The sequence below is a fragment of the Protopterus annectens genome, chromosome 13.part0, assembly GCF_019279795.1.
Source record: "Protopterus annectens isolate FY-2018-M chromosome 13.part0, PAN1.0, whole genome shotgun sequence".
NCBI classification, from domain to species: domain Eukaryota; kingdom Metazoa; phylum Chordata; order Ceratodontiformes; family Protopteridae; genus Protopterus; species Protopterus annectens.
Genome location: NC_056747.1, coordinates 799,396,042 through 799,419,195, shown reverse-complemented (window position 1 = coordinate 799,419,195; position 23,154 = coordinate 799,396,042). Strand labels below are relative to the sequence as shown.

The window sequence follows — 23,154 nt, the reverse complement described above, 5'->3', positions numbered from 1 at the left end:
GGTAATGCTAGGTATACCCGTCCTTAGTCATTGCTTCTCTTGCACGATATTACTTAAAAGAAATTGCTAACCTCTTAAAAATAATGGCACTATCACAGAACTTCTTGCTCCTGTAGTTTTTCACTGGTATCTTGCAAAACTGTGGGGATAGCTCTATAATGTACTGCACAAGACTGACACACGTACGTGCCAATGACAGTGCAGTGTACTACTGTTAAACATTTTTTCTTCAATGTGTCAAGAGTGCACTTGTGTTCTGCTGTTTATTAAAACTGTATATTCCCAACATCCCAGTACCAACTTTAGATCTTTTTATTTTTATTTATTTTATTTATTTATTTTTACTTTTTTTTTTGGGGGGGGTGATGGAAAACCTGTTGGTACTTGTGCTTTTCTTTCCCTTAGTGGCATGGAGAACATGGCTGCTGAAGTTTTTTATTCCCAAGAGCTACAGCTGCTAGACTCGTTTGTGGGACCAATACTCGACTTACAATGGGGCATGCTGACAGCTGTCACCATCAGTGTGCATGCTGAATATCAAGATAACCCTGTATGACGCACACAGATTTTATGACAAAAAGAAAATCTACTCTGAACCGCAGTATGCTGCCATACTTTAACCCACTCAACTGCTGTTTGTATACTTCAGTGCAAAGATGTCACAGATGTAGCTGCTCAGCGTCTACAGAATGTGAATATCCCTTTGCATTCTGAGTAACTGCGGTGGTGGTGTTGCGGTAGCGTTGTCGCCTCAGTTAGATGTTGCCCGTTCGATTCTTAGAGCGTCTTCTGTGTGGCAACATGTGTGAATGGGCGTTCCTTCATTGAAGGTTGTGCGTTAGGCCCGGCAAGCCAGCACGTAAAAATCTACTGCCAATCATTAGCGGACCAGAGTTCTGCTGTGGCGATCCCTAACCGGGAAAAGCCGAAAGACGCAAATTCTTTGAGTATTACTATTAGTGCTTTCTGTAACATATAAAATTACATTAAAAATAAGTGTGAAATTGACAAATGCCCTACCTGTGCTGAAATACCAGTTAGCAACAACCATTTCTGCTTGGCATCAGTGCGGTAGTTAATGATTTGGCAGCCCACCAGACTAGAATGCCGATCAAATATTTTTACAGGCTGAGATTCTCCCTCCATACTCCAATGGTATACTGCATTGTCTGTCACAAGTGCAACTGTGTTCAAGGAGATCCACTTCCAGAAAGTAACATCTTCAGTCATTGTATGAGCCTTCATTTTGCTCTTCATTTCGATGTTAAAAATTTGCAGTGTTTTCCCAGCTGAAAACCATACAACAGAGCTTCAGTAAATTGCAAGACACAGAAGCTTTAAAATCAGCTCCTAAAGGGAAAACTTTCTACATATGAGTAAACAGAAAACACAATTCAGTGCAACTTAACAGCTTCAAGAAAATCTCTTACCTGGTCACATACAGCCATATCATCAGCCAATGTACATCAAAATACTAAAAAAATATTCCCCATTAGAAGTCCAAGAACCACGTAAACAGACAGATTTGTAACAAGTAAAAACAACCCTTGCAATCTTCTTCAGTCCATTCCTGACACTTTTTGGGAACAATGGGCTGACCAAATAAGGGACTATGGAAGAAAAAAAAAGATTAAGCAAAATAGATTCAATTATGGCAAGAAATTGCACATGTACTTTTAACAAGTTATATGCATGCAATGTGGTCTAGTCAGTAACGAGATTGAACTACACAAATGAAAACATAAACGGGCTTGATCCATTACACACAGTAGTCCAACCCCTCTTAAGAAGGCACCAGAAAAGGCAACAAACTTGGTGGAATAAGCCCAAAAGTAGCAAAGATTTGCCATGAAAAATATAACAAAAGGAAATGGTCTTAAATTCCAGGAGATGGTTTGCTTACGAATAACCAAACCCAAAGTCCGGGGGTGAAAGTAAATACTGTCAGACTTGTGCATGGCCTTAGTGTTATCCAAACAGTACTTTGAACTGTCTGCGCAAATACAAAGTATGCATGACCCTCTCACTAGCACACTGAGAAGAGAAAAAGGAAATGAGCTGTACCAACTGATTCAAGGACAACTCATTTACAAAACCTTGGGAATAAAAGAATTAACATAAAGGAACACCCTGTCCCTGTGACAACCCAAAAAAGGAGAAATGGCCATAAGGGCCTGGAGCTCAAAAACCTTCCAAGCAGAAGTAAAAGCCAGGAAAAAAAAGTCTTCCAGGTACAATGTTGCAAAGAAGCAGAATATGGAGGCTCAACAGGAGCCAGAGTCAATTTTAACAAAACAAGATTAAGGTCCTAAGGACAAGAAATGGATTTCCTTGGAGCCCTAAGATGCAGGACTCCTTTAATAAATTGTTTGACCTCAAAACAAGAAGCCAAAGGAGGATTCAAGGGCAGAAAAGCAGAAATGGCGGACAAATGGGCCATCACAGAAGAACAGGCCAAGCCAGACTACAGCAAGTCACAAATGAAAGAACCAAAGGGACCTCCACTGAAAAAGGGTCCTAGTTATGAGTATGGCACTAGGCAGAAAATCTTTTCCATTTGGACATGCAAGATTTTCTGGTTGAGGGTTTGCTTGCCTCCTGTAAAACCTTGAGCACATCCTCAGAAGAGATGCGTCTGAAAGGGATCAAACCCCCATCACCCACAGTGTCAGGTGCAGTGTGGACAACTGAAGATTGATGAGACACCCCTTGTCTTGTGTGAGGAGATCCAACTAGTGAGGTAACTTGTGGTGACTACCCCTGGCCAGATGCATTAAGAGGGGGAATAATTGCTGTCTTGGCCAAAAGAAAGTCACTAACAAGATTTTGGGGAGTCCAGGTGAATCTTCTGCAGGACTCTTGGAAGTAGAGGAAGAGGAGGGAAAGCATACAAAAACATCTCCCTCCAAAGTAAAGAAAGGGTGCCCATCTTGCGTGCCACGTGGCATGGCACTCTAGAACAGAAGAGACAAAGCTGCCTGTTCAGAGGGGTGGCAAAAGGATCTACTTGAGGAATACCCCACTGATGGAATATGCCCAGAAACAAATCTCTGTGAAGCATCTATTTGTAAGCCTATGTTTTGGGCCTGCTCAGAGAGTCTGCCACTATATTATGCTCTGAAAGAGAGCATACTGCCTGAAGAGTTAAGTGATAACAGACAGCCACCTCCAAAATCTGAAGAGTCATCTCGCAGAGGAGGTAAGATTTTTGTGCCTCCCTGCTTGTTGACATACCACATCACTTTAGCGTTGCCTGTGTACATGGGGTGAAAAGCTTGAAAGGCCAGAATCAGAGCTTTCATCTCTGATGGTGATATGGTCTGACTTCTGATGAGGGATTAGAAATGCTGAACTTTCAGGTAATCAAAAGAAGCCTCCACCCCATGCCTAAGGCACTGGTGAACAGTTCTTGATAAGGGACAGGAGGCTGAAAGGGCAAGTCCTGGCTTGAGGGCAAACTGTTGAATCCACCACTCAAATTCCTTCTTTAGACAAGGAAGGAGAGGCACACTGAAGTCCAGAGGGTGACAATACTGCAGCCGAAATGACTTGAGGTACCACTTAAGCTTACAAACACATGCAGTCTGGCAAGACAAAGCACTGAAATAGAAAAGGCCATGAATGCCAAGGTCCAAAGAAACTCTCTGGCTGGCATGGTAGTCAGAGGAAAAAGAAACAAAAAAGGCTGTCAATGAGAAAACTTTTGAGGTGAACAGAAGCCAACATTGGCACCGCCTGAAACCTGGATCCCAGATACACTTGATCCTGAGAGGGAGTTGGGACGGATTTCTGGAAGTTGACAATGAACCCCAGACTTTCAAAGATATGATGAACTCCACATCCTGGGAGAAGGCACATGAAGCAGCAGGTCATCTAGATAAGTTAAAATCTGAATGCCTTAGAGCCTGCAGAAAGCAATCACAGGAACTAGGCATTTTGAGAATACCCTTGGGACAGTAGAGAGGCCAAAGGGCAAAGCAGACAACTGAGAATGAAAGGAAGAAACGGAGAAACAAAAACGTCTTGAAAAGAGGGTGATGGATATGAAGGTAATCATCTTTCAGATCCGAAGACACCAGAAAAGCCTGTGGTAGTAAAACAGGAATCAGTTTTTGAAAAATAAGCAACCGAAAAGAAGGGACCTTGAGAAAGATGTTGAGTAAGGAAAAATCTAGAATAGCTTTCTAAGTGCAATCCTTTTGAGGCACCAGGAAAAACTTGGAATAAAAATCCTCTCTCGCTTGGGAAGGAGGGACAGGTTGAATGGTTCTTATAGGTTCTTAGGCACGTATTACGCTCTCGGCCCTAGGGCCTATACAAGCCTACTCAAACGAGTTCCCTGGCTTTCGCCACCCAAGAAAATTTAGATTTCTCTTAAAGAGGGCTAATGACCATCTTTGTTTGACATGAATGGGCAGCCTATTCCAGAGCAGAGGAAGTCTCTGGGTCAGGAATCTATCTTTCCAGCATGTTCTGTTAATTGTGGTGACAAGGTTTAGGCCCCTGGAGTGTGTGGCTCAGAAACATTGGGATTTCTTTAAGTGCAGCATGTCCATCAGGTCTGGGTTAGACATGGCTTTGTACGTTAGGCAAAGGTCGCCTCGGAGTAGGCGATATGCGACTGAGTAGAGCTGGAGTTTTTTTTGAGAAGGTCGGTGTATGGCATCTGTTTGAGGCCGGTAATCCTCTTAGTAGGTATTTCCGTGGCCTTTCCAGCTGTCACAGATGTCTTGCGAGGTACATGCCAAATGGGGCATTGTACTCTATGATGGGTCTAATAAGGGATGAGTAGAGAGGAACGATGACCTCTCTTTCTGGAGGAGAACCCCTTTGTGATGGTGTGCATGTAGAAGGATTTCCTTACTACTGTGGCGACGTGATCATCAAAAGAGAGACTACTGTCCACCTGTGTCCCAAGGTCTCATCACACTTTCAGTGTTTAGTAGGCTACCGTCTAAGTGGTGGTTCATGGGTACAGTATTTTTCCCAAAGGGGATGGCAATGCACTTCTTGGCATTGAGCTTTAGGCCATGACTTTGACAACAAGCATCAGTCTCAGTGAGGCCTCAATGTAGAATGTCCACATCTTAGGTGAATCGATTATGACTCGTCTGCGAATTTCATTAGCCAGAGACCAGCTGTATTTGCCTGGACTTCAGAGAAGTAGATACAGAACAGGAGAGGACCCAGGACTGAACCCTGTGGTACTCTGCTTGTCACTGGTCTGAAGTCTGATTTGGAGCTGGCAACTTTCACTGTGTGGGTTCTGTCAGCGAGCCAGTTGGCCACCCATCTTGTGACATAGGGATTTATGCCGGGTCCAGTGAGTTTATCTATAATACCAGAGTGGGGGTAGTGTCTAAAGCCTTGGTGAGGTCAAGATAGGCTGTGTGCACTACCTTACCCTCATCTACAGCTTTAGTGACTGCTTTGAAGAAATCAATCAGGTTTAGGAGGGGTGATCTACCCTTTACAAACCCAAACTGAGTGGGGTCCAGATTCTGGAGGTTACCTATGTCTTTGTTTATAAGCTCTAGGATGATGCATTCAATGGCCTTGCATACCAGGCTAGTCAGGCTAATGGGGCAGTAGTTCCCAAGGTCTGTGCTGACACCCCCTTTGCGGAGTGGGATAACTGTTGCTGTGAGCCACTCCTTAGGCACAAAGCCTGAAGAGAGGCTATGGTTGAACATGGTACTTAGGTGGGGTACCAGTTTGTTCTGTAGTTCGTGCAGTACGCAGCCTGGGATGTTGTCCGGTCCCATAGATGCTGTGTTCTTGGCTTTGGAGAGTACGGTCTTCACCTGTACGGCCGTGATTTCAGGGGGTTTGTAATCATCCGGTAAGGGCTCTTTGGGGGGTGAAGGGGTGGTGAAGTTAGCACTGAACCTGTTTGCCAGGATGTTGGCAATATCAGTTGGTTCAGTTTAGGAGGATTTTGAGGGATCTCAGCTTCTTGCTGAGGCTGACCAGGAAGTTCCTGCAGTCATGGGATTTTACTCTTTTTTGCAACAGATTCTTCCATATGTTGTAAAGCTCATTTATGGCAGGGGACCACCACATTGGCTCTCTCTTTCTGGAGGATAGCATCTTGGTTCTGTTGGGGATGGCACAGTCCATGCACTCATGTATGTGCTTATACAGTGCATTTGTATATGATTCAGCAGTCATGCCACTATTTTCCATCTGTGTGGGTGTAATGAGGTTTGCCACTTCTGACTTAACATGCATGAAGTTGGCTTTGGAGAAGTTTTTTACGGTGGTTTCCTTAATGGGGAGGGGGGGTGGGATATGGATGTCTAGGGTGATTAGCTTGTGATCGGATCTGACTAGTGAGGAGTTTACCTTTGGCATGGAGCATCTATTAGACATATTGGTAAAGATCAGGTCCAGGATGTTGCTACCCCTGGCAGGGGTACAGACAAGGTGGCCCAGGGCACTGGAATTGATGAATTCCAGAAAACATTGGGCAAATGAGTTAGTACATGAGTAGTTTTACTAGTTGGAGGGATAGTTGAAATCTCCTAAAATTAAGGTATTGGGCTGTATCTTAATATTATGTAGTATACTGAGAAACATGGAGTGGTCGTCCTGGGACACTGCAGGGGATCTATAACACTACAACCCGAATTGCAGTTTTGCCCAGTGTTCATTTTACTTGGATAACTTCTGCAGCATTATGTTGAGCAACTAGCCTGGAGGGGTGTGGATATCCTTTATGAATATGGACACGCCTCCTCCAGTACTTCAGTCCAGGTTCGGTGGCCGAAAGGTGTGGTAAGAATTCTAGCCTGGTAATGCAGGGGTGTTCTCTGGAGCCTTAAACCAGGTCTGTCACTGCACAGATGTCTATGTTCTCCATCTTAAGAAGACCCTAGAGTGTGTGCATTTTGAGATTTAGACTTGTAGCACCGAGTAGCACTACCCTTAGATTTAGCTTGTTTATGTCTACTATGGTGGTGCATTTGATGTTTGAGCCTAGTCTAAAAAGGCACTATAGGGGCAGCAAGAGCCTTAGCCAGTATCCGGAATCCCAGCGGTGACAGGTGCAGGCCATTTCTGGAAAAGCATCGTGGCCTGTCGATTATGTCGTCCCAGGCAGACAGTTACTGGATCCCCTTGGAATGACACCAGAATCTTAGCCAACTGTTGAATTCAACCATTTTGTCCTTCTACTGTGGCATCATTCTGGGTGATGGCAGAATGCTACTCAGGGCTAGTGTCATACCTGCCTGGGCCACATGGTCAAAGCTCCTCCAGGTCTCTTCATGTAATCCAGGGAGGCACATCTCAGGTCATTCACTGCAACATGTACAATGATGGAGTCATACCTGTACTTGTTGTGGAGTGACCAGAGTGCGCTAGATGTCGGATCCTGGCACCCTACAGGCAGCTGACAGTGACATTCTCCTTGTTCAGCCTGGTGAGGGGGATGCAAGTGTGCTTGACTATAGAGTCGCCAATGACTAATGTGCTGGGTACGTTGTTTTGCCTTATGGGCTGAGGTTGAGTGAGTGGCACACATTTTGTGGGCTGTGTGTCGTTCGAGTAGTGTTGGGGGGGGTGGTGGTTGCTTGCGTTTCAGCTTTGGAGGTCTTTGTTGTTTGGGCAGATTTTTATTGAAAACCTCCGTGAATGCAGGTGTGTGTTTTGTATTACTTTGCGTGGGTTTGGGAGGTGCAGGTTTTGATGTACTATGTGTTGAGTGCAGTGCGGTGTTAACCTTCTCCTCTTGACTGTCTAGTCCAGTCTTGGATTGACAGAGCTTGGCTTCTAGTTTGGCTATATAAGTGCATCTCTCTCAAGCTGTAGTGTTGGATGGTAGAAGGAGAGGATTGTCAGTGTACATGAGGCAACTGCTACATTGCCCCAAGATGCCCAAATTCATCAGGTGGACAGGAGAAAACACCAGGAGCTGACCCTTGGACATGCCTGGTTAATACTTATTAATTTAAATACTGAGAGCAGATTTCCTCTTGATTGGTGAGGAAAGTTGAGTGCTGCAGTAATTTGTAGATTTGGCGCTTGTCGCGAGAGTTGGACAAGTGCGGAGCACCAGGAACAGTTATGAGTGCTAAAACTAGAAAACTGGCTAGTTTAAAGGTACATAAACAGTTTTGAGTGCTAAAACTAGAAGACTGGCTAGTTCTAAGAGAAAATCTGAAGATCAGACTTTCTGGCATCGAGAATAGTTTAGCCGCAGTTAAATGCCACTGCATGGTGCGCAAAATTGCGCAAACAGGTTTTTAAACAAAAAAATGAATGGAATAGAACTAGCCCAAAACAGGCAATAAAAAGTACAGTTTTGTACCTACCATAAATGCAGATGTTCGAGTGTTCACCCTGCTGCAGTCATCACACTTGGGTTATCCTGCCGTCAGGCGGTCCCCGCAGTCAGCCAGAGTTCCAAAGTCTTGGTCCGGCGTCGGTTGCTGTCGCTTCCTCCCTGACGTCAGTGCGCCAGGGGTATACAAGAGGCATCCAACGCCATTTTCTTCAATTTCGTGCCCCAGATGTCAGGTGCCCCAAACAGGTAGGCAATACTTATTGCTATATAAAAATATACAAGTAAAAATAAAATACTTTCAGTCACAAGCAAATACAACACAGAGGTTGTAATAAGAAGTCCAGCTATTTCAGAGGGGATGGAGGGAGGGTAACCTGGACTGCAGCAGGGTGAACACTCTTAACATCTACATTTATGGTAGGTACAAAACTGTAAGATGTTCTTGTTACCCCTGCTGCAGTCATCACACTTGAGTTGAATCCCAAAGCTAAGGATGGGTGGTGGAGTTAAACAGGGTTAGAAGCTAGTAGGCCCTGCAAAACTGCAGCGGCAAACCCAGCTCTAGTCTTAGAATATAGAGGTAAGTGATAGTGTTTGGTGAAGGTGTGCACTGAACTCCAAGTTGCAGCTTCCAGAATATCCTTGGTTGGCACCCCCTGAGAAAGGCTGCTGATGTAGCTGTAGCCCTGGTGGAGTAGGGCCTAATGCTAGCAGGTACCAGTTTCCCATGATGCACGTAGCAGAAACGTATGCAAAGTCCTATCCATTTTGAAATGGTCTGCTTTGAGATAGCGTCTCCTTGTGATCCTGCAGCATAGGCTACAAAGAGCTGGTCAGAGTTTCTGAAAGCCTTAGTTTTATCCAAGTAGTAACATAATTGTCTATGAATGTCCAAAGAGTGCAGGAGTCTTTCTCCATTCTTCTGGGGATTTGGGAAAAAGGTGGGCAAATGAATGGTTTTGGTTTAGGGCCACACTGGACATCACCTTTGGCATAAAGGAAGGGTTAGTTCAGAGAGAGACTGTCTTGATGAAAAATGAGGAAAGACTCCACTGCCATTAGTACCTGTAGCTCTGAGACTCTTCTAGCTGAAGTTATTGCTAGCAGCAGGGCAGTTTTCCATGAAAGAAACTTTAAATCAGCTGAGAAAGCTGGTTCAAAGGGCGGCAGTTTTTCCAGAACAAAGTTGAGATCCCAAGTAGGTGTTGGTGCTCTCCTGGGCAGTCTTATGTTCTTAGCCCCTCTGAGGTACTGTCTTAGGAGTGGATGTGAAAATAGAGGATCTGTGTTGTAATGAGTTGAAATTGCTGAGGCGTGGATCTTAATAGATGAAAAGGAAAGTCCTTTGTGCAACAGCTCAGTTAAATATTGTAGAATCTGAGGAATGTTTGGATCAAGGGGATTTTGGCCTTTAGCCAGGTTCCAGGCACAAAATCTTTTCCATTTGTCTGAATAGGTTTTCCTGGTGCTGGGCCTCCTGGCCTCCAGAATGACATCCATAACAGCTTTGGATAGAGGTGTTGGTTGATTGTTTAGGTAATTTGCCATGCAGCCAGGTTTAAAGTCTTGAACTGGCTGTGTAGAATTTGTCTCGCTGGGTGAGCAGGTGAGGAATTTGTGGTAAAATCCATGGTGGGCCGTGGGCCATGTTCTTTAGAACTGGATACCAGTGCTGGCGTGGCCAGTCTGGTGCAAGGAGTATCATTTGTGGCCTCTCTAATCTGACTTTCAGCAGCACCTTTGCTAGAAGAGGCAGTGCAGGAAAGGCATACACTGTTAATGTTTTCCAACTGAATGAGAGGGCGTCCACTTTCCAAGCTTGTGGGTAGAATATCCTTGTACAAAATTTTTGAAGTTGGTAGTTTTGGGGGTTGGCAAACAGATCTATGTCTGGGCATCCCCATTTTTGAGTCATCATTGCAAATACTTGTGGATCCAGTTTCCACTTGTGGGGATCCATGATGTTTCTGCTTAGGTAGTCTGCCAATGGGTTTTTCTTTCCTGGCAGGAATTGTGCTTGTAGTTGAACTTGGTAAGACAGTTCTGTGTTCCACAAGGTCATTGCTTGCTGGCATAGAGGGTAGGAATGTGTGCCCCTTGCTTGTTGATGTAGCACATTACTGTGGTATTGTCCGTCTATTATTAGTTGTCCTGGGTGTAAGAGGTCCTTGAAAGCTGTTAGGGCATTCTGTACTGCTAGCATTTCCTTTTGATTGATATGCAGATGCCTTTGATCTGTAGTCCATTTGCCCTGAAAGCACTGTCCTGCCATGTGTGCTCCCCAGGCATAGTCGCATGCATCTGTTGTCATAGTTTGCCTGGCTGTGGGTGATGTGAAAGGCTGACCCTTGAGGTGACATGCTTCTGCCCACCATAGAAACTCCTGTTGAAGGCAGGGAATGAGTGGTATCATTGTTTCCAAGCTGTGGCTGTGCTGAGTCCATACGCTGTTCAGGTACCATTGTAATTTCCTCATATGCAGTTTTGCAAAAGGTAGTAGTATGCAAGATGCCATGAATCCCAAGGCCTGCAGAATTTTTCTTGCAGGGAGTTGGGTCTTTGTTGCCATCATTTTGAAGTATTGAGTCAGCTGTTGTTGCTTGTCTGCCGTGAGATAAGCCATCTGGGCCGTTGTATTCAAGCAGGTACCCAGAAATATTATGTTTTGTGAGGGCACTAGTTTTAATTTCTTTTCGTTTACTGTGTACCCTAGGCAACTTAGAAGGTGTTTGACAAATGCCAGATGTTTTAAAAGAATGTCCTTGCTTTCTGCTTGGATAAGGCAGTCGTCCAGTTATGGGTATATTTGAATTCCTCTTTGTCTGCAGTATGCAATTACTGGTGCCAGGCATTTTGTGAAGACCTTGGGCGCAGTAGATAAGCCAAAGGGCAGTGCAGAGAATTGATAATGGGTTGAACCTGCAATGAAGCGGAGGTATCTTCTGCAATTTTGTCTGATAGGGACATGCAGGTATGCCTCCTTGAGATCCAACGTTACTACCCAAGCCTTCTTGCCCAGCATGGGAAGAAGTTGTTGTAGTGTTAGCATCTTGAATTTTGGTACTTGAAGATAGGTGTTCAGAACTGAAAGGTCCAGAATGGGTCTCCATGCTTTGTCCTTTCTGGGGACTAGAAAGAGTCTCGAGTAAAATCCTTGTCCTTGCTCCTGTGTAGGTACCTGTTGAATGTCTCATGTCCATGAGAGCTGTAATTTGTTTTTGTCTCTCTGCCCATTGATTTGGTGGCAGGTTTGGCATTCCTTTTATCCTTCGCAAGGTATGAAAGTGGAATCTGTATCCTTGTGAGACAATGTTTAGGACCCATTTGTCTTTTGTGATGATGTGCCAGTTGTCTGCAAAAAGTGCTAATTTTCCTCCCAAGGAAGCTGCCAAGAGAGATTTGCTTGGTAGTTGGAGGGTTGAGTCATTGTGTTTGTCTTCTGCTAGCTTGGGGCCTGTCTTCACCTCCTTTCTGGGTTGTAGCACCCCATTGGCGAGGTTTGTAAGGGCCTTGTGACTGACGTTTGCCCCTTGGGCATCTGTATTTGCCCCTCTGTGGTCTGTCAGAAGCTGGAAAGGACCATTTTTTTGATGACCAACTTCTGCAGAAACGAGGGGGTTGTACCTGTAAAAAATCCTTCACCGTCTGCATAGACTTTGCCTTATCCTCCATTTTCTTTAAAACCTCTTCTGCTTCGACACCAAATAAGATATCCTGCTGTGAAGGTGCATCCAATAATTTTGCTTTAACATGATCAGGTAGGGTTTGTTCTTTTAACCAAGCATGTCTGCGTATGGCAGACCCAGTAAAGTACAGTTTTGTACCTTCCATAAATGTAGATGTTCGAGTGTTCACCCTGCTGCAGTCATCACACTTGGGTTATCCTGTCGTCAGGCGGTCCCGCAGTCGGCCGGAATTCCAAAGTCTTGGTCCGGCGTCGGTTGCTGTCGCTTCTTCCCTGACGTCAGTGCACCAGGGGTATAAATAATGCATCAGACGCCATTTTCTTCAGTTTTTCTTGCCCCAGATGTCAGGTGCCCCCAAAAAGGTGGTCAGTAATTAGTACCAATTTAAGAAATTTTAGCACAAACACAAAATCCCTCCAGCTATAAGCAAATACATCAGGAAGGTATTCTAGAGATTTAGCCAGTTAGATCAGAGGGGATGGAGGGAGGGTAACCTGGACTGCAGCAGGGTGAACACTCTAACATCTACATTTATGGTAGGTACAAAACTGTACTATATTCATCGTGTTACCCTGCTGCAGTCATCACACTTGGGTAGAATCTCAAAGTTAAGGATGGGTGGAGGAGTCAGAGGGTTAGAGGAGGCTAGAAGGCCCTGCAGAACTGCAGTGGCGAAGCCAGCCCTAGTCTTAGAGTAAAGTGGTGATAGTGTTTGGCAAAGGTGTGTACTGAAATCCAAGTTGCAGCTTCTAAAATATCCTTGGTTGGAACCCCCCTGAGGAAGGCTGTAGATGTAGCTGTTGCCCTGGTAGAATGGGGCCTAATGGTAGCAGGAACTGTTTTTCAATGATGGGTATAGCAAAAATGAATGCAATGTCCTATCCATTTGGAAATGGTTTGTTTTGATATAGCCTTCCCTTGTGAAGCTGTAGAATAGGATACAAAGAGCTGGTCAGATTTTCTGAAAACCTTAGTTTTATCCAAGTAGTAACTAAGTTGCCTGTGAATGTCCAAGGAATGCAGGAGTCTTTCTCCTTTGTTCTGTGGATTTGGGAAGAAGGTGGGTAAATGGATGGTTTGATTTAAAGCCACATTGGAAACCACCTTGGGCATGAAGGAAGGATTAGTTCGTAGAGAGACTCTGTCTTGATGGAAAATGAGAAAAGGTTCCACTGCCATTAGTGCCTGCAGCTCTTGAGACTCTTCTGGCTGAAGTTATTGCTAGCAGCAGAGCAGTCTTCCATGATATAAACTGTAGATCTACAGAGAAAGCTGGTTCAAAGGGAGGTAGCGCAAGTTTTTCTGGAACAAAATTGAGGTCCCATGTTGGTGTAGGTGCTCTCCTGGGGGGCCTAATGTTTTTTGCCCCTCTGAGGAACTGCCTTAGAAGTGGATGTGAAAATAAGGGTGGATTAGTGTTGTAGTGAGCTGAAATAGCTGATGCGTGGATTTTAATGGAAGAAAAAGAAAGTCCTTTGTGCAACATCTCAGTTAAATACTGTAGAATCTGAGGCATGTGAGGCTGAAGTGTATTTTGGCCTTTAGCTTGGTTCCAGGCGCAAAACCTTTTCCCTTTGTCCAAGTAGGCCTTTCTGGTGCTGGGCCTCCTAGCTTCCAGAATAACATCCATAACTGCTTGGGAAAGAGGAGCTGGCTGGATGGTTAGGTGATTTGCCATGCAGCCAGATTTAAGGTTTTGAGCTGGCTGTGTAGAATCTGATTGTTTTGCTGTGTGGGCAAATGAGCAATTTGTGGTAAAGTCCAAGGTGGGCCCTGGGCCATATTCCTTAATAGTGGGTACCAGTGCTGGCGTGGCCAGTCCGGGGCTATGAGTTATCAGTCGTGGTCTCTCCTTTCAGAAGCACCTTTGTGAGGAGAGGCAGTGGAGGAAAGGCATATACTGTCAGGTTTTTCCAAATGAATGAGAGTGCATCCCCTTTCCAAGCTTGATGGTGAAGTGTCCTTGTACAAAATTTTGTCAGCTGATAGTTTTGGGGGCTGGCAAACAGGTCTATGTCTGGAAAGCCCCATTTCTGAGTTCTCATTGTAAATACTTGTGGATCCAGTTTCCACTTGTGGGGATCCATGATGTTTCTGCTGAGGTCGTCTGCCAATGTGTTCTTTTTTCCTGGCAGGAATTGAGCTTGTAACTGAACTTGGTAGGCCAGTGCTGTGTTCCACAAGGTCATTGCTTGCCTGCATAGAGGGTAGGAGTGTGTACCCCCTTGTTTGTTTATGTACCACATTACTGTGGTGTTGTCCATCCTTATTGTAAGTTGTCCTGGATGTAATAGGTTCTTGAAGGCTGTCAGAACATTCTGTACAGATAGCATCTCTTTTTGACTGATGTGCAGATTCCTTTGATCTGCAGTCCATATGCCTTGAACACACTTGTCCTGCCATGTGTGCCCCCCAGGCGTAGTCTGATGCATCTGTTGTCAGTTTGCCTGGCTGGGGCAAGGTGAAAGGCTGACCCTTGTTGAGGTGACATGCCTGTGACCACCATAGAAGCTCCTGTTGTAGGCAGGGAATGAGACATATCATTGTGTCCAAGCTGTGGCTGTGTTGAGACCATACGCTTTTTAGGTACCACTGTAATTTCCTCATATGCAGCTTTGCAAATGGTATTCGTAGAATGCAAGATGCCATGAAGCCCAAGGCCTGCAGAATTTTTCTTGCAGGGAGTTGGGTCTTTGTTGCCATTGTTTTGAAATATTGAGTCAGTTGTAGTTGTTTGTCTGGCGTCAGATAAGCCTTCTGGGCCGCTGTATTCAAGCTGGCACCCAGGAATGTCATATTTTGTGAGGGTACTAGTTTTGATTTCTTTTCGTTTACTGTGTACCCTAGGCAACTTAGAAGATGTTTTACAAAAGCCAGATGTTGCAAGAGGATGTCCTTGCTTTCTGCTTGGATGAGGCAGTCGTCCAGGTATGGGTATATTTGAATTCCTCTTTGTCTGCAGTATGCAATTACTGGTGCCAGGCATTTTGTGAAGACCCTGGGCGCAGTGGATAAGCCAAAGGGCAGTGCAGAGAATTGGTAATGGGTTGAACCTGCAATTAAACAGAGGTATCTTCTGCAACTTTGCCTGATAGGGACATGCAGGGATGCCTCATTGAGGTCCAACGTTACTAGCCATGCTTTCTTGCCCAACATGGGAAGAAGCTGCTGTAGTGTTAGCATCTTGAATTTGGGTACTTATAAGAAGGTGTTTAGAACTGAAAGGTCCAGAATTGGTCTCCAGGCATCGTCTTTTCTGGGGACTAGAAAGAGTCTTGAGTAAAATCCTTGACCTTGCTCCCGTGTAGGTACCAGTTGAATGGCTCTCATGTCCATGAGAGCTGTAATATGTTTTTGTGCCTCTGCCCATTGATTTTGTGGCAGGTTTGGCATTCCTCTTTTCATTGGCAAGGTGTGGAAATGGAATCTGTATCCTCGTGAAATTGTGTCTAAGACCCATTTGTCCTTTGTGATAATGTGCCAGTTGTCTGAAAAAAGTGCGAGTTTTCCTCCCAAAGGAGCTGCCAAGAGAGTGTTGCTTGGCCAGATGAGGTGTAAGTCATTGAGTTTGCCTTCTAGAAGTTTGGGGCCCATCTTCTCCTCCCTTCTGTGTTGCAGTGCCCCATTGCTGGGGTTTGTATTGGGCTTGTGGTTGTCCTCTGCCTCTTGGGTGTCTGTATTTACCCCTCTGTGGTCTGTCAGTAGCTGGAAAGGACCAATTTTTTGTTGGCCAATTTCTGCTGAAGCGAGGGGGCTGTACCTGTAGAAAATCTTTGACTGTCTGCATAGATTTTGCCTTATCTTCCATTTTCTTTAAGACGACTTCTGCTTTAACTCCAAACAGAACATCCTGCTGTAAGCGAGCATCTAGAAGCTTTGCTTTAACATGATCAGGCAGAGTTTGTTCCTTTAACCAAGCATGCATAGGTATGACAGACCCAGTGACCGCTGCTCTGCAGGAAGCCTCTAAGGAATCAAACCCACATTGTAACGTATGTTTGCCCACCTGTTCAGTTGCATGCAACAGATCCTGCATTTCTTTCAATTCAGACTGTTGAGGGAGTGTGCTCATTTTTTGTCTTAACTGAGACATTAAAAATTGCTGATATTTTAGCATGTGAAATTGGCAATTTAGTGCTCTCATACCTAGAGTGGCTGAGGTGTAAACCTTTTTCCCCCACCTGTCAAGTGCTCTGGAGTCCCTTTCAGAGGGTACAGGATTTTTTGCCATAGAAGCCTTAGCCCCTTTGGGACCCTGGGAGATAGTCTCTGGATCAGCAACAGGGCTTTTATAAAGGAATCTGTGGGGGTCAGGCACTCTATAGTATCTGTCTGGTTTGGCTGGAGCAGGAGGCAGAGAGTCTGGGTTCAAACTAGATTCTAAGTAAACATCATCCACAATGTCAAACTGGGGGATGGCAAGTGGTTTGTGCTGGGGGAGTAAAAGAAACTCTGAGTCTTTTCTTTAAGTCAGAGTAGTCCTGACCTTCCCAGTGAAAATGTTCCCTCATAGTGTGTAAAGTTTCCCCAAAGGAGTAGTCTTCAGGAGGAGAAGCTGAGGGAACATAATCCTCAGCATCAGAATCTTCATAAGGGGAAAAGGAGTAATCTTGGTCCTCAGAGGAGCCTGAGGAAATAAGACACTTGTTCAGAGGAGGCATAATCTTCCTCTTGTCTAGGCCTTTTGTCAGGTGGGGGTTGGGAACCCCTGATTAAAGAGATCAAATCTTCAGCCATTTTAAGCATTTGTTTCTTAGGCATGGGGCCTTGAACTGGAGACTGAAGTGCAGTCTTTTTTGGTTTAATAGGAGTCTTAAGCTTAGAATACGTTTTTACGGTGAGCGTCGTCGGTCTGAAGACACCTTCAGAAACCGAAGGTGTTTCTGCAGCACCATCTCTTTCTGCAGTGTCGTAGGTAGTGGCTAAACAAAATGGCTGCGCTGGCCTAGCACTCTCCACCAAAGGCTCCAAAGCGGTCTCTGGTACCAAATCTGCGGTAGTCAGGGGCTGTGTCGGAGCCTCACTGAACACCGGTGAACCGGAGACCTGTCCAGCCGAGGCCTCGGAGTCTGGCTCGAGTCTGGGCTGCCTGTCCTTATCCTTGCGTTTTTTGTGCACGCCGGTAGTCGGTTGCTCCGACGGCATGGTATAGTTAAATTTTCTACTGAAGTAGTGTCGTGCGAAATCAAAGCGTCTTTTTATAGTACGCTTATTAAACCTAGCACAAAAACAACAACCAGTGATGTCGTGGTCTGGGCCTAGGCAAGGTATGCAGTAAGAATAAAAATCCTTATGAGGTATTTGCTTCCCACAAGAAATACAATTGTTAACTTTTTCTGACATCAGTCTGAGGCAAGAAAAGTTTCCCCAACGGGGTACTTAGCTTTATTGAAGACTTCTTAGATTTTCAAAGTTGAATTTCAGATGCGGAGTCAGCCGACCGGCACTTGCGAACTGCTTCTGCTTCGGGCACCACGCGGCAAGAAAGACTGAAGAAAATGGTGTCGGATGCATTATTTATACCCCTGGCGCAAGGACATCAGGAAAGAAGCGACAGCAACCGACATCGGACCAAGACTTCGGAATTCCAGCCAACTGCGGGACCGCCTGACGACAGGATAACCCAAGTGTGATGACTGCAACAGGGTAACACGATGAACATAAGCTGCTCTACAGGAAGCTTCCAATGAATCAAATCCACATTGTAAAGTAGGTTTGCCCACCTGTTCAGCTGCATGCAACAGATCCTGCATTTCCTTGAATTCAGCCTGTTCAGAATGTGTGCTCAGTTTTTGTTTTAATTGAGACATTAGGAATTGCTGATATTTCAGCATGTGAACCTGACAATTTAATGCTCTCATAGCCAGAGTAGCTGAGGTGTTTATCTTCTTTCCCCATGTATCTAAAGCTCTGGAATCCCTTTCAGAGGGTACAGGATTTTTAGCTATAGAAGCTTTAGCCCCTTTGGGACCCTGGGAAATTGTTTCTGGGTCAGCCAGAGGGCTTTTGTAAAGGAATTTGTGTGCGTCAGGTACTCTGTAGTATCTGTCTGGTTTGGCTGGAGCAGGAGGTAGAGTCTGGATTTAGTCTAGACCCTAAGTAAACATCATCCACAATATCTAAAACTGGAGGGACAGCAAGTGGTCTATGCTGGGGTAGGAAAAGAAACTCTCGGAGCCTTTTCTTAGAATCAGAGTAGTCCTGGCCTTCCCAGTGGAAATGTTCCCTCATGGTATGTAAAGTTTCCCCAAAGGAGTAGTCTTCAGGGGGAGATGCTGAGGGAATAGAGTCTTCAGCATCAGAATCTTCATAAGGGGGAAAAGCGTAATCCTGTTCCTCAGAAGAATCTGAGGAAATAGAAACCTGGTCAGAGGAAGCATAGTCCTCCTCTTGTCTTGGCCATTTATCAGGAGGGGGATGGGAACCCCTGATTAGGGAAATCTAATCTTCAGCCATCTTAAGCATCTGTTTCTTAGGCATGGGGCCTTGAACAGGAGACTGATGTACAGTCTTAGTTTTAATGGAGTTTTTAGTTTAGCATAAGATTTAATGGTGAGTGTAGCCAGTTTGAAGACACCTTCTGAAACCAAAGGCGTTTCTACTGCACCGGGATCACCTTCTGCTCCGGTGTCGGAAGGGCCTAATGAAGATGGTTGCGATGGCCTAGTACACTCCGCTTGAGAATCCGAAGCTGTCTGGGGTTCCATTTCCGCAGTCGTCAGGGGCTGCGTAGGCGCCTCACTGAAAACCGGAGAACCGGCAACAGGCCCAGCAGAGGCCTCGGAGTCTGGCTTGGTTCTAGGCTGCCTGTCCTTATCCTTGTGTTTTTTATGCATGCCGGTCATCAGCTGCTCCGACGGCATGATATAATTAAATTTCCTACCAAAGTAATGTTGTGCGAAGTCAAAACGGCTTTTGATGGTTCGTTTATTAAACCTAGCACAAAACCGACAACCTGTGACGTCGTGGTCTGGACCTAGGCAAGGAATACAATAAGAATGGAAGTCTTTATGAGGTATTTGCTTCCCACAAGAAATGCAACTGTTAACTTTTTCTGACATCGGACTGAGGCAAGAAAAGGTTCCCCAACGGGGTACTTAGCTTTACTGAAGACTTCAGACTGAAATTCACTACGAAAATTTCAGGTGCCGACCGGCACTTGAACTGCTTCTGCTTCGCCCACCGCGCGGCAAGAAAGACTGAAGAAAATGGCGTCGGATGCCTCTTATATACCCCTGGTGCACTGACGTCAGGGAGGAAGTGACAGCAACCGACGCCGGACCAAGACTTTGGAACTCTGGCCGACTGCAGGACCGCCTGACGGCAGGATAACCCAAGTATAATGACTGCAGCAGGGTAACATGATGAACATCTACAGATTCTGTGCTGAAACCACTCCTCCAGGCAACAGGCTGTTTCAAAGCTCATCACTCTCACTAATGAACTAAGGCAGCCCCTCTATCTCTGAAAGGTTTGAACAACACAGAAACTTACAAAAAGCCCAAAATTCAGCAAAATCTGAAAACCAGACTCTACTAGCTCTAGAAAGGCGGGAAATGAGTACAAAGATATGATTTTTTTTCAAAAGTTAGAGCAGATACAAGTAAAAAAAAACACTTCTAAAGCAGAAAAAGATTATTGCACTTCAGTGTGTAGCCCCTTACAATTAAACAGATGAAAAAACACAAAGATCAATTAAAGTACAACAATTTAAGAATTCACAACACAGTTCAAATAAGTAGCCAGTTAATAAAAATGGTCGGAATAATGCGGCTAGCAAAAATAAGCAATTAAAAGCAAACCAGGGGTACTTAATCCACTCAGTCTCCTTTTTTGCTCTCTGCCACTGTAGGGCTCAGCAGGACACCCAGGCAGCCTCTTGCTGAGTTAACACAAGCTCAAAAACCTGGTGACCCTGGTTCACCAGGGACCCTAGTACCTGTGGGGAAGTGAAGTTGCTCTAGAGGTGGTTGAGGAATCCCTGAAAATAGGAGACATGTCTATACCATGAAGTAATCCTGACAGAGGACAGAAAGAACCCAAGAGTCTGAGGTGATGAGACACCAATTTGGAAAACAAAAGGAAAGCCAAAGGGAGAAATGAACTTGGTCTACGAGAAGGGGGCGAATTGTCAAAAAGAAGCAGGCTTATCAGATAAAGGTGGCTTCTGGGCCACTGATATCTGAGAAGCCTTAGCAAAGGGGACCTACCTACCACCCTTCCTCCACTTAGAAGCCTGGTGGGGTTGCCTATGAATAAAAGCAGCTCTAGAAGCTCTGGAATTTAGGGAAAGAAAAGACATTTGTTTAAAGTCTTCAAAAGAAAGGCAAAGCCTTGCTAAAGACTTAAGCAGATCAGCAGCAGAAGTCCAAAAAAAGATGTTTATTACCCAAAAGAGCATCCAAAACTTGGCCTTCATGTCCTCTGGCACAGACTGGAGATGAAGCAAAGAACAACTCATGACATACCAAAAAAAAGCAGCCCTGGAAGAGACATCATCAGCAGCAGCATCATAGTTACACTAAGAGTGGTGAGCCACTTGAAAAGCAGAGCCTAAAATAGATAAGTAAATTTGCCGTCTGAATCAGGGAGGTCAGAAATAACCTGACAAGCCTGAGCAATCAAGGTCTCAGCATACCTGGGCATGTGGATCTATGAATTGACAGCCCTAAAAGCCACAGAAGAAGCAGTGTAAACTTTCTTACCAATCTTCTACATTGCCCTTCTATCCTTATCAGAAGGCAAACATTTGGCAGAAGGCAAGAGCTTAAAAGGTTTATCAAGAGACCAACACCACAGCAGGATCAGCAGAAGGACATCTAAATAAAAACTAACAATCCTCAGGAACCTTATAGAACCTAGCAGGTTTCTTAGGAGCAGGACGCTGAGAATCAGGAGACTTGGAAGCAGCAATGAAAGTGTCTAACAAGACAGCCAACACAGGAGGAACTGCCAATGGTTTAGGAGTATCTACCTGAAGAAACTCATAATATCTTCTCTGAATATCAAATACTTACGAATCTCACAAAGTATTCCATCATCCTAGCAATTGTGTCCCCAAAGGACAATTCCTCACAAGGACTAAAACTCAACAGAACCATAAGACGAAAGCATCTGTGAAGAATAGGACAAAGACACCTCATCAGATACAGAATCCTCATCTGAGTAATCCAGTTCCCTAAGCCATTTAGAAGGGGTAGAAATCCAAGGAGAAAGCAGGCACTAAAACCATTTGAGGAGGCTTCAAGGCCATCAAAGAAGAAAACAGGCCCAGAGTAAACTCTTGCTATTTCCTTTGAAGATCCTTAGGACGGACAGAAACGTGCTATGTTTTTTGTCTTTTCTTGGAAGGGACATCAGCCCTAACAAATACCTGAAAAATTCTGACCTTTAGTGAGATTCAATAATACAACCCGGAACCTCCTCCCTGACCAGTATTTGCTGAATCCCCTAGGACCCTCAGAGATGATCAACTTCTGATCTACTCTATGTCCAGAGTAGACATCTGCAAAGCCTCAGAAGACATGCGAAAAGACTGATCCATGTCCACCTCTGACAGGGCTGTGGCACAGGAATCAGATGTAGATGCCAAATGCCCTACAGAGCTATTACCTGCTTCTACAGGACGTCCAGTGGACTAAAGAATCTGGCCGAGACATCTTGGCCTTCTTGCTAGCACCAGTACCTCAGGTTTAAAGGATTCTGCCATGGTAACCTGGGCTGAATGTTTAAGATGTTGGTTTTCAAGATAAATGGCCATGGAAGACAAACAGCTACCGCAAGACGTGTGGTCATGGGAAGCACCCAAAAAAAAAAAAAAAAAAAAGACATTGTTCATGATGATCCTTATGGGGAATCTGTCTCCCACATGACATTTTCCCTTCCTGGATGACGAACTCTATGTAGTAAAATTGAAAACCAAGAAGAAGGGGGGGGGGGGGGACTACCAAAATGTTACTTGTCTAGAGACTAGGTATGCAGCAGAGTAACAAGGTGTGAATTAAACTAGCAATAATGGCGTTCGAACTAGCAGCAAAGTTCTGAATAGCTTCAACTGTACATTCCTTTTATACCCTACATTCTGTATGGGGAACATAGGTGTCATGTATGGCTTATACAAGATTTGGCTTTGGTATACTGGCTGAGCTTCGGGCTGCCCTGGGCGGGAGATCCCTTCTGTTTAGAATACTGCAGTGACATAGGAGGACATCTTACCATAACAGTAGAAGTCTTACTGATCACTCCTGCAGTATTCCTCACATATGGGTTGTCACCACTGACATCTAACCGGATCACCTAAGCTTTACTTTCACCAAGGTCATACATCCAATGCATCACCTCAGCTCGTAAACACAGGGATAAACAGATGGAAGTACAAGCATAGATACTCCAATCTCCCAGCCAGTGGCCTGAAAACTTCTGGGGTACACTGGTCAGCTATGAGGGATGAAGTTGGAATAGTAAGCAAACTCGCTCATTATATAGCAGAGCAGAGATCTGTAGCAGAGGGGGAGAAGAAAAGGAAATCTGAAGCAAGTAGCAAAAAGGGTGGGGTGGGGTGGGATGGAATATTGCAACAGTGATCAGTAGGACATCTACTGTTATAGTACGTTCTTACATAACTGTACTACATCCCGACTGAAATCAGGTTTATTTGTTTATTAGGAAGCATCCCAGTCCACAAAATAATAAAACTGAATTTAATGAATTGAGGTGGATATCAGATTTTAAAGCCAACTGTGATCCTGGTTTGTATGGGTGTATTCCTTTAAAAGAAGCATTGAAGAGATGACCATTAACTCACTGATTTTATTGTTTTTAATTGTGTGATTTGATTGGTTGTTAGTATATTTAAATACTGTACCTTGGTTTGCTAAGTACGTTTGGTCTAAAGAAGAGGGAGGAGACCATGAAAGTGCTTACCTGTAACTTTTATCTGCATTGGAATAAACAGTTCAGCTTTTTGTAGACATTTTTTATTTATACCTTACTGGGTAGTCTGGGGACTTTGGGCTGGCTGTCCCTGTGGAGCAAAGTGCTGAAGCTCAAGGCACAAAGACATAGGAAATTGGGAAGACAGATCGAGGGGTGGGGTGGGGGTTGGGGATTGTCCTTCCTCTAGAGATGCAGAAAACTCTCACCATTACATCAAAAGCAGAATGCTTCAAGCAGAAGACATGT

General features: G+C 44.7%; 1 protein-coding gene across 1 annotated transcript in view; it reads right to left on the bottom strand.

The window, feature by feature from the left end:
- CLTC (clathrin heavy chain) overlaps nucleotides 1-23,154 on the bottom strand; it is a 2,794,584-nt gene that overhangs the window by 2,522,680 nt on the left and 248,750 nt on the right. Inside the window, exon 4 of the mRNA XM_044054892.1 lies at nucleotides 986-1,289. Within this exon, the coding sequence (XP_043910827.1) occupies nucleotides 986-1,289 (304 nt within the window). The remainder of the gene's footprint in view (nucleotides 1-985; nucleotides 1,290-23,154) is intronic.